This window comes from Sinocyclocheilus anshuiensis, unplaced genomic scaffold (genome assembly GCF_001515605.1).
Source record: "Sinocyclocheilus anshuiensis isolate Anshui unplaced genomic scaffold, SAMN03320099.WGS_v1.1 scaffold2285, whole genome shotgun sequence".
In the NCBI taxonomy this organism is placed as follows: domain Eukaryota; kingdom Metazoa; phylum Chordata; class Actinopteri; order Cypriniformes; family Cyprinidae; genus Sinocyclocheilus; species Sinocyclocheilus anshuiensis.
Window position 1 is genome coordinate 321,655 of NW_015552762.1, and position 11,479 is coordinate 333,133.

The 11,479-nt window shown below is 33.0% G+C and overlaps 1 protein-coding gene across 1 annotated transcript in view; it reads right to left on the reverse strand.

The window, feature by feature from the left end:
- Positions 1 to 3,943: 3,943 nt before the first annotated feature.
- The window catches only part of LOC107667874 (netrin receptor UNC5C-like), a 15,247-nt gene continuing 7,711 nt past the window's right edge, over positions 3,944 to 11,479 (reverse strand). Inside the window, exons 4-8 of the mRNA XM_016459603.1 lie at positions 10,257 to 10,344; positions 8,619 to 8,787; positions 7,050 to 7,283; positions 5,849 to 5,995; positions 3,944 to 4,595 (exon numbers count right to left, since the gene is read on the reverse strand). Of these exons, the coding sequence (XP_016315089.1) occupies positions 4,422 to 4,595; positions 5,849 to 5,995; positions 7,050 to 7,283; positions 8,619 to 8,787; positions 10,257 to 10,344 (812 nt within the window). The 3' untranslated portion in view covers positions 3,944 to 4,421. The remainder of the gene's footprint in view (positions 4,596 to 5,848; positions 5,996 to 7,049; positions 7,284 to 8,618; positions 8,788 to 10,256; positions 10,345 to 11,479) is intronic.

An 11,479-nucleotide genomic window follows, 5' to 3' on the forward strand; every position in this document is an offset into this window, starting at 1 on the left:
AAGAATAATAATAAATTCTAAGGTAATTTTTTTTCCTGGTTGCGGACAATAAAACACAAGCTGGCAACACATTAAAAGTCACAACACTTTATCCTAACAGGTAAAGAGCTTATTTTGCAATACTCTTAATGTTGACAACTGTCTTTTAAGTGTCTTACAAAGTTCCTGTCACACACACACACACACACACACACACACACACACACACACACACACACACAAAAGAAATGAATTTTTACTTCTGTTGTACATAATTCTATCTGATTTGTGACTATGGTTCCAAATGCCATAACTTTGTATTGCTTTGAGATATCAACACAAAATTTGGCCCAGATGCAGTTGACATGATTGTGAACAAGCCCAAACTTGATTTCATGCCTAGTGCAATAGTCATCATGAAAAACATGAATAATAACAACATAAATTGCATCAATTTTTCTTGGGTTTCCTCAGCAGTTGTAACATAAGAGCCCCAAACATGATCAAAATATTTTTGTACAATTTAAAAGGTTTTCTATTAAATGAGACCATGAATTTGATGCTACTTAGTTTTTTGTAGAGTTATAAACTCTTAATTTTAAGTGTGTCTTAGATGTGAAATCTTAAAAAATGCCTTCAGGTTGTAAGGGGTTAATAAATATCAACATTATAAACAGAGATCAACAACACATAGTTCTACTGATCACTGTGACACGCCTTGCTATAACTTGTGCTTCTTCATTTCATGTATCTTCGTATGTATAACAGCATCATGCATCTCAGTCCCCCGTAGAACTCCACTGCTCTTATGGCATTTAGAAATACATGTTCTCACTGAATCAGGGCTCTTTCACTGCTGGAGATACTCTCTGCTTCTCGGAAATAATATCGACTGACATTTCTTTTCACGAAAATCCGAGCTGAAATCTCAACTGTGTGTGTGTGTGTGTGGAGGAGGCGGTTTAATTAAATCATACTCGTTGGTGATATTATTCATAAAAAGCAACAGCACCAAATAAAAGCTTCTGCTTTTGTACATCTATAAGAACAGAAGCAGGGAATGTGAAATAAGTACAGCTGTTTTGCATTTGAGTGACAGAATATAAAATTTCCCACAAAACACAAAATTCAAATGATGCATGAAATTGTTTAAAAGTGACAGAAAAGTAGGGGTTGCATAGACTAGTCGACTTCAATTCTCTGCCGTGACGCTTTAAAGGGATACTCCACCCCAAAATGAAAATTTTGTCATTAATCACTTACCCCCATGTCGTTCCAAACCCCTAAAAGCTTCGTTCATCTTCAGAACACAATTTAAGGTATTTTGGATGAAAAGTGGGCGGCTTGTGATTGTATATATATAAAATTATATATATAGATTATATATATATATAAAAATACTGACAACAAACTTTTGAACAGTAGTGTATAATATCACACAAAAAATACAATTAAATTATGAGAAAAGCCACGGGAGGAAATGACATAAGACAACTAGAATACTGAAACCAGGTTTTAAAATTATTTTTAATTCCTTTTCTTCTTCTTCTTCTTATTATTATACAAGTGTAATTTCTCCTGAAAATTTAAATTAAAAACAAAATTACGTGCAAAGCTACAACAGACCAAAACGTCTGATGAAAACCAAAGCTCTACAGAATCTTCCTCATTTAAACATCACTGTACAAGTGTATCAAAATGTGCATCTTTGATCAATAAATGCACTCAATCTATTTTTACTAGTTTGAAATTACAAGTGCATTGGAAACAGTCCCTGAAGAGGCCGAACATCAGTCAGTCAGACGCGCTTCACAGCCCAGAAGGATTCAATTCATCGCAATGCATCCATCTATAATGTTAACGGATCTGTGCTGTTCTTAATTAGACACATTGATTAAAGCCCAGGAGCGCCGGAGAGAGAAAAACACAGCGGCTTGGTGAAAACCCTTTGTGATGTATAGACAGACGCGTGAGGGTGTTAAGAGTAGCTGAAGCTCTTCTCACATCCTTCAGACGGATTAAACAGAAACAGCCTCTTCTCCAGAGACGCAAACACATGGGAAAGACAGCTGATGGAGAGCATGGAGCCAATTCAAACACTATGACCTGCCTAACTAGACAGCATTACACATTTATCAGAATATCAATCCCAGATTTCTGAAATGGAAACCAGGGATATTTCCTATTTGAGTGGTCAAAATGTAATTGAAATCTCCATCTCCATCTTTTTTTTATTTTTTTTATTAAAAAAACAGGGTCAATACATCTTTGAATGTTTTTGTTTTTGTGTGTTGCCTGTACTATTAATATAATTATGATGATGTTTAGTTTTATTATTATGATTCTTCTTTTTTTTATGATTTTGATCTAGTTTTAATACCATTCACCATACACTATGAAAATAGTAAATAGTAATCATGGTAAATAGCAAGCAGTTATATTATAACAAAATATGTTCTAAAAATAAAACTCTATTTGACAGATATTTGTAACAATTCCTGTTTGTAATTGTATTTAATATATTAACTGATTATGCTGTATACAGCCATTACAACTTTTGTAACTTTTCCATTTTTTTTTCTTTTTTCTTTCTTCTTCTTCTTTTTTTGTGCTTGGAAATTACTCTTACTTTCTTTAATTAGGTTTACTATTTTGCATTTCAGGCTCATAAAAATGCAAAATAAATGAAAAATAAGCATAATTAGGAATTATAGTAAAGATACATTTCCAAAAGTATAAACATAATACAACATTTGAAAAGTTATAATTAGTGTAGCCTATACTCAGTTTGTGAAAATGAAAATGTTAAATATTGTAAAAAAAAAAAAAAGTACAAATATTTGTTAAGTACAGATTTATTTATCATAGGTTCTCATTTATTTTGTTTTTGTAAAGTCATCATTTTGATCTGTAGCTATTTGCAATAGTTACTCTTTGCTGTTTCTCATAGTGTGATGTTTGGTGAATTTAAAAATATATATTTTTAAATAGGGTCAGTTTCATCCTCAAACAACATTATAATTAATAATTATAATATAAGTACATGGAACCAACAACATTTAAAAAACAAAGACATACAAAAACATATTGCCCCCAGTTTTTAATTCATAGACAATCACAAATGCGATTTCAATGATACTTTGACCACTGAACTAGGTAATGTCCCTGGTTTTCATCTTATTTTGGGGATGTTTAAAATTGTCGACAAAACAATCCACACCCTATTCAAGCTCAGCTGTTAAAGCATTATTACTTTTAATTTAAAGGGGTCATATGATGCGATTTCATGTTTTCCTTTTGTCTTCGGAGTGTTAAAAGCTGTTCGTGCATACAGAAGATCCGTAAAGTCACAAGGATTAAAGTCTCAAACTCAAAGAGATATTCTTTATAAAAGTGAGCGCTCAGCCACGCCCTCCTAAAACGCCTCGTTTAAACACGGCCCCACAGGTCTACGTCACTGTGTGGGAAGATTTGCATAACACCGCCCAAATGTATATGCAAAGAAAGAAGGCGTAACTTTTATTCTCGCTGTAGTATTGTTGTTGCCGCCACCGTGTTGTGGAGACGCTGTGTGTTTCGTTGTGAAAGCGAAACTACTTTGTTTGGTCTTCCAAAAGAGGACACAACTAGAAATCAGTGGTTAAGTTTTATTCACAACACTGTTCCAAAACAGTACAACCCAAATATTCGAGTGTGTGCAGCGCATTTTACGAAGGAAAGTTTCCTGAACCTGGTAAGGGGCGTAACATTTCCTTCACACGCTTGAGATATTCGGCCAATCACAAAGCACTGGATCGCTGGCCAATCAGAGCACACCTCGCTTTTCAGACCGATGAGCTTTGTAAAAATCGACGCGTTTCAGAAAGGCGGGGCATAGAGGAGAAACAATAATGTACAGTATGTGGAAAATAATGTATTTTTTGAACCTTAAACCGCATAAACACATTGCATTACACCTAATACACAAAATAATGTTCTTTTTAGCAACGTCATATGACCTCTTTAACATGAATAGTTAGTATGTAACTGGCTTGAAAGCATAACATTTTTTTGATAACTGATTATAATAGCGCTCTGTTCTCATCCAAGTTATATTCTTCATAGCTAAAGTAGTGTGTGCAACCAAGTCATCAGCGTAGCTCGCAGCGCCCTCTGTTTTTTGAAAATAATCACTACATGATTGCTCTGATAACCAGCGGGTTACTGTATGGATGGATTTTTTTGCAATGTATTTGTTTTGAACCTGCTGTACGGGGACGTCTGGTCACCCTATTCCAGAATGCATTGCAACAAGCTTGGAAATAATATAAAAGAGTGACGGAAATAAATTGGGAGATGGAATTCATTACCTGCAAGAGGAATCGAGGCATAACAGCATAACAGATGAGTTTGTGATAACATCAAGGACCTAAAGACGTCCGAGCTGGACAACAGGGGGCGTGTTACTGTACCTCGCTCAGGGTGGTGTAGAGCTGGAAGATCTGCCCTTCTCCCTCCACCTGTCTGACGCACAGCTTGCAGCACAGCTCACATACGCTCACGCTCTGACGCTCCAGAGTAAAGGAGCAATGCAGCCGACGCACCGATCCACTCCACACCTGAGAGAAAGACAGCTCCTGCACGGACACACAGACAGACACTTTACCTGATGTCTGTTCAGAATTCAGAATAAGAATAACATATTACGTTACTTAATCACAAATATTAAAATAAATAAAAATAATTTCAAATATTAACAGTGCAGTCTGTATATTTTTAACAAATAAACAATACTACTACTACTACTACATGACAAAAAATAAGTAATATTAAATAATCTTAAATTAAATGTTATATTAAATTACTCATTTAAATTAAAATATAAAAATTTTAAAATGAACAAATATTAATATTGAAGGTTGTATATATTTAATAATAAATAATATAAAAATAAGCAATATCAAAATACTTTATATTATTTTTATATTATATTAAATTACTTAATCCCTTAAATTTAAATATTAAAATAAATTTAAAAATGACAAAAATTAATATTCAAGTCTGTATATATGTAATAAATAATACAAAATCAGTCACATTAAATTATATTGCATTTGACATTATATTAAATTCAAATCAAATATATTTAATTAAAATAGTAAAAATATAAAATAATAATATTGATTAATATTAATAATAATAATACTATAAAATATACAAAATATATACATTTTAGTTATATTAAATCACTTTATTTTAAATGTTATACTAAATTGCATAACTTATTAAAATCATTTAAAATATTAACATACAACTCTGCATATATTTATTAATAATAAAATTACATACAAATTAAGTCATATTATATTATGAAATTGTTATATACAATTATTATATTAAAATAAATATCATTATCAAATATTAATATTTATGTTTGGATACATTTTATAACATTAATAACAAAAAAAAATAACATTGAACATTATAATACACTATGAATGCTGCCACAATTATTTACAAGGAAACAGAATTGATTGTTGTTCAATGCATGATTTAAGCTGTAAATGGTTTCTGTCTACTGTACACCATGCTCTCGGTTAAAGTTTAAATGGACTTTTTCTATCGCTGACCCAAGGTTATGTATTAACCCGCCACAGGACCTGAGATCTTCTCCCTCCCTGTCTGAAGACTCATCTGTATTCACTGGCCTTTCTTCAGATTTCTGTGTTCATCTTATTGAATCATACTGTGCTGTTTCCATGTGCAGCAACTTAGTATATACATGTGTTTAAATGTGCTCTATAAATAAAAAATGCTTGCCTTGATGTTAAGAATATCTCGATAACTCAAAACATTTACATGCTTCAAATAATTTCAGTTTTGTCTTTACCTGGTATTTGGTGAGTAGTTTGCTCTTCCACTGCGAGTGAATGTCATGTATTGACAGTCTCAGGTTGTGCTTGCTGTAACTGAAGATCAGAGACTTTGGTTCATCCAGCAGTTTCCCACCGATCTGTTTTTCTATCTGCAGCACCTCCTGTCCACACAAACACATAACAGTCAACTGTGCTGCACCATTTATGATACAATCATATACAACATATAAACATTACAGTCACTCAATATATAGTCATTTCAAATGGCTCTTATTATCTTTTAAAGTAAGAGTTTGGTGCAAACTTTAACATTCACAAGTTTTTCCCCAGAACTTATTTACATACAGTATAGAGCTTAGATAATAATAATAATAATAATACAATTCTGTGATATTAAGAGATTTTAAATGACTATGAAATGTTGTACTGCAATATATTAAATCACTGAATCATTGAAATTAAAATATTTAAATAAATTAAATTAAGAATATCTAATAATAATAATAAAATTCTGTGATATTAAGTGATTTTAAATGACTATATGAAATGTTGTACTGAAATATATTAAATCACTGAATCATTGAAATTAACATTTTAAAATAAATTAAGTATATCTAATAATAATAATAATAAAAAAAAGAAATGATATAAAAATTAAGTAATATTACATTATTTTAATTGTTTTATTATATTAAATTACTAAATAAATTAAATTAAAATATTAAAGTAAAACAAAGTTTATAAAAAATATATTTAAATGATCACATTAATAATTATATTTATATAATAACAACAATACAAATAATAATAATAAATTATATAAAACCATAGTAATCATAAAATTGTATATTAAATGATTTAATCATTTTAATTAAAATATTAACGTAGATTAAAATAATTTAAACATATTAATATTAAAAACCACATTTTCATTCAAATGTAATTTATTAAGCAAACTCATGAAGAGTCATTCTTCAGTTAGATCTAGTCCCTGACATTACTTAACCAAAATGACGGTTAGCCAATCATAACAGTGCTGATTTACATACAGTACAATATAGAAGTAAAAAAATAAAAAATAAATAAGCAGCAGAGACCGCTGTCAGAAAGGGTGCAAAAGGATCAAGAAAAACTAAATTCACAATTTTTGGTGCAAGTAACCTTGGGTTACACTTTAAGTGGGCTTGAAAGCCAGATTGGTCAGCTGTTACGCACTTTGAGCGTGTCCTGCGTGTCGTCAAGGCAGTACACTCGGATGTGATAGTCTAGACCTGCTGTGACTACAGGACCAAACACGGCCAGCTTGATTCGTTTAGCCGCTGACGGACAGACGCTCTGGCCAATCAGACAGTAGGATCCGAGAGTCTCGGTCAGGATGTGACACGCCTCCTCCCCCAGCTGCACGTAACAGGAAGTTGTGAAGTTCTCCTCTCCAACCACGACCACGTCCTAACGTAACAGGAAGTAGTGAAGTTCTCCTCTCCAACCACGACCACGTCCTGCACACAGAACACACACATTATTTACATGAGCATCTCATCACGACAGGTACAGGTTACAGTGCGATCTCACACACATACAAACCTGAATATATATTTACAATCTTGTGGGACTTAAATTATTATTCATTTTTCATTATTAATCTTATTATTTTTAAGTTATACTTTACTTTGCCCTTTTCCAAGGAAATTTTTGTAGGATTTTAAAACTGCAGTGATATACATATAAGTAACAAATACAAAGAATAACACAGACAACTGACAAACAAATAATAATACAATCAAATAATACAAAAAAAAAATACTACTAATAAATTTTATTAAAATCACATAATTTTATTAAATTATAAATGATCATTAATTGTTTTCTTAGCCCCTACAGAAAAAAGTGCTTCCTAGGAAAAACACAGAAAACATTTATTAATAAATAAATGAAATATGTATATATTTGCAATTTAAATATAATCTATTTTATATATTAATTAATTAATTATTAATTGTTAAATGTATATAAACATTTTTAAATAAACCAATTCTTGCATTTATGACATCATTTTATAAAAAAAAAAACATTCACATTATTCTTAATGAATATTCTCAAAAAAATTACTGTAAAAATGCTTTTAATAGAATGTTTTTTTTATCTAAATAAATAAAAGGCAGTACAACCAATATTGCAATGATGTAATTGTAAAATTGATATTGTGATTGATATTGAATGTAAAAAATACTGATCAAATTATACAAATATTATATGATAAATTTCTTTGGTTACAGTATTTTTTGGGTGAGGGTTGTACTTAATTATCATAAAAAATATCATCAAAATGCAAACACTTTTAAAAGTGCTAATAACTTGAAAAAACAAATTTCTTATTTCTTCTTTTGATTTTGGAGTGAAATATGACCCGGGACACACACACACACGCACACACACACACACACAAAATGCGAGTGTGTGTCTGAGGGAATCCTGGCCCTGATAAAGGAAGCAGATTCGTCCTGATAAATACGCCCCATTCTTTTTCCCGCTCCACTCTTGCAATAATTGAATTTTGTGTTGTCTATTTGTAGAACCCTGCCATGCACAGCAGGCCAATTTACCCTGCCTGCCTTCACTGATAGTTACATTTATTTTCCAGTCATGTTTCCCTCTCTCTGCAGGATAAGTAGTTTATTGAAATGGAGCGGCTCATCTCCAGAGTTTCCCCGACCTGATTCCTCTCGCTGCCACGCTTTCATTCAGCCAGAGGCTGTCCCGATCGGCCGTATTCAAATTCCTCACCTCCCACTGTTCCTGCTGCGTGTGGCTCTTGAGGATGATTTGCCAGTTGTCAGAGTGGGCGTGTGCGCAGTGGTGGAGAGTGAGGATGACGGGACGGGTCAACAGGGCGCCCGCGGGACCGCAGCTGACCACAGTGCTGAGCACAGCCTCCCCGTCACTGACCGCTGGCCTGAGAGAGACAGACACATTTAAAGGTATAGTTCACTCAACGATTTAAATTCTGTCATTTACTCACCCTCAAGTTGTTCCAAACTTGTATGAGTTTCTTTCTTGTGTGGAACACAAAAGAAGATATTTTGAAGAATGTTGGTAACCAAACAGCTGACGGCAGCCATTGACTTCCACTGTATTTTTTCCCCTACTATGGAAGTCAATGGCAACCAGCAACTGTTTGGTTACCAACATTCTTCAAAATATCTTCTTTTGTGTTCCACACAAGAAAGAAACTCATACAAGTCTGGAACAACTTGAGGGCAAATGATAAATGATGACAACATTTTCATTTTGGGGTGAACTATCCCTTTAAGATTTTTGCCTACTTTTCCGTTTTCAGCTTCTGTTCTCTCTGAAATCACTGCAGATGCTACAGTAACACACACAATGAACCAGAACTGTTTGAAATTTTCAAGTTAATAATCAGTTACATCAAGTTGAACAATAACACATTTGATATGAATTTTATTATAAATATTTATGAATAACAAACATCCTGTGCTCTACATTTCAACATTCTCAGAAAATAGGTACAAAAGGTGCTGTCACTGGGGAAGTACTTTGAATTACAAAAGCTAAGTACATCTTTGTATCTTATTCAAAATATCTTCTTTTGTGTTCCACACAAGAAAGAAACTCATACAAGTCTGGAACAACTTGAGGGCAAATGATAAATGATGACAACATTTTCATTTTGGGGTGAACTATCCCTTTAAGATTTTTGCCTACTTTTCCGTTTTCAGCTTCTGTTCTCTCTGAAATCACTGCAGATGCTACAGTAACACACACAATGAACCAGAACTGTTTGAAATTTTCAAGTTAATAATCAGTTACATCAAGTTGAACAATAACACATTTGATATGAATTTTATTATAAATATTTATGAATAACAAACATCCTGTGCTCTACATTTCAACATTCTCAGAAAATAGGTACAAAAGGTGCTGTCACTGGGGAAGTACTTTGAATTACAAAAGCTAAGTACATCTTTGTATCTTATTTACCCCTAAAGTACATAATAGTACCTTAAACATACCTATTAGTACTTTAAAAGTACATATTAGTAACTAAATGGTACATATTAGTACTTTAAAGGCACATATTAGTACTTTAAAAGTACATAGTACCTAAGTTTACATTGGTAAAAACAATTGATTTTCTATGCTGCTCCAGCAGAATGTAAATTATTTTTTTAATTGTTTCATTGACATTTTTATTCATGCATATTGTTTATGCAGAGCTGGATAGGTTGCTGAAGTTAGCTTTTCCCCCCTATCATATTCATTACTTTTAATTTGCTTTTTTCCCTCAAGTACTTGCTTACTCATATTTTTATGTGTGTTTCATATGTGTTTTAGCATTCAACTACAAAATGACTTGCTTATTTTTGGGCTGTGTGTTGTGTGTGTGTGTGTTTTTTTTACCTCATGCTCTCTGTCCTTTGTACGGACACAAACATCTCATAGACGCGACCTTGGGGAATCGCACCAGCTGGAACCAACAAACTCACACCTGAAACACATAGAGAGACTGATTCAGAGAGAAACCGCACACCTCGTGCTGACTAGTTTCAAGCATCAACTTGATTTGTCTGTCCTTACTGAAAACAAAAATGTTGTGAAGCAACAAAATCACAGCCAACCAGAACATACTTGATGTTTAATATGCAATATGGAGCAGGATTTTAGACCAATGAGACTGTACTGAGGGCGGGGCCACTCGGCACAACATGAAAAAAGTGATGCCATTACAAGTAGTGGCTAATTAGGACTCAGACTCAGAATTCAGATGAATGCACTTTCATTATAGAATGAAAAATAGAATACCAGAATGAAAAAGACAACAATATATAGAATGACAGACAGAACAATATATAGAAAAGGAGAATGATAGAATGATAGATAGATGGATGGATGGATGGACGGATGGACGGATGGACGGATGGACGGATGGAAGGATGATGGATGGATAGATAAAATGATAGAATGATGAACAGAATGCCAGAACAACAGTACTATAGATAGAATGATAGAACGATATAGATAGATAGATAGATAGATAGATAGATAAAATTATAGAATGATAAATAGAATGCCAGAACAACAGTATAATAGATAGAGCAATAGAACGACAGACAGACAGACAGACAGACAGATGATAGATAGATAGATAGATAGATAGATAGATAGATAGATAAAATTATAGAATGATAAATAGAATGCCAGAACAACAGTATGATAGATAGAGCAATAGAACGATAGAACGACAGACAGACAGACAGACAGATAGATAGATAGATAGATAGATAGATGGTGATTCATATAATGTCAGTGGAGTGTTATGAGTCGATTCTTCAGTTCATAAAGTGGATTACTAGCTGCCGTCCTCTGGATTCATTTATCACTGTCACTGAAGGTGTTCATCCTCATCACACGAATGTGAGATTGTGAATGTGACATTTCCATCGCATCTTACTGGAACCCGTTACAGCCATACACCTTAATTAGACTAATGAAGGACTATCAACACAATCAATCATCATAAATTATATCACACAGCGATTCGTAAATATGTTGGACACTCAGCGAGGACCAGAGTGTGATTGTGCATCATAAATCATACATAAATAAGGAGGGGGGGGGGGGGG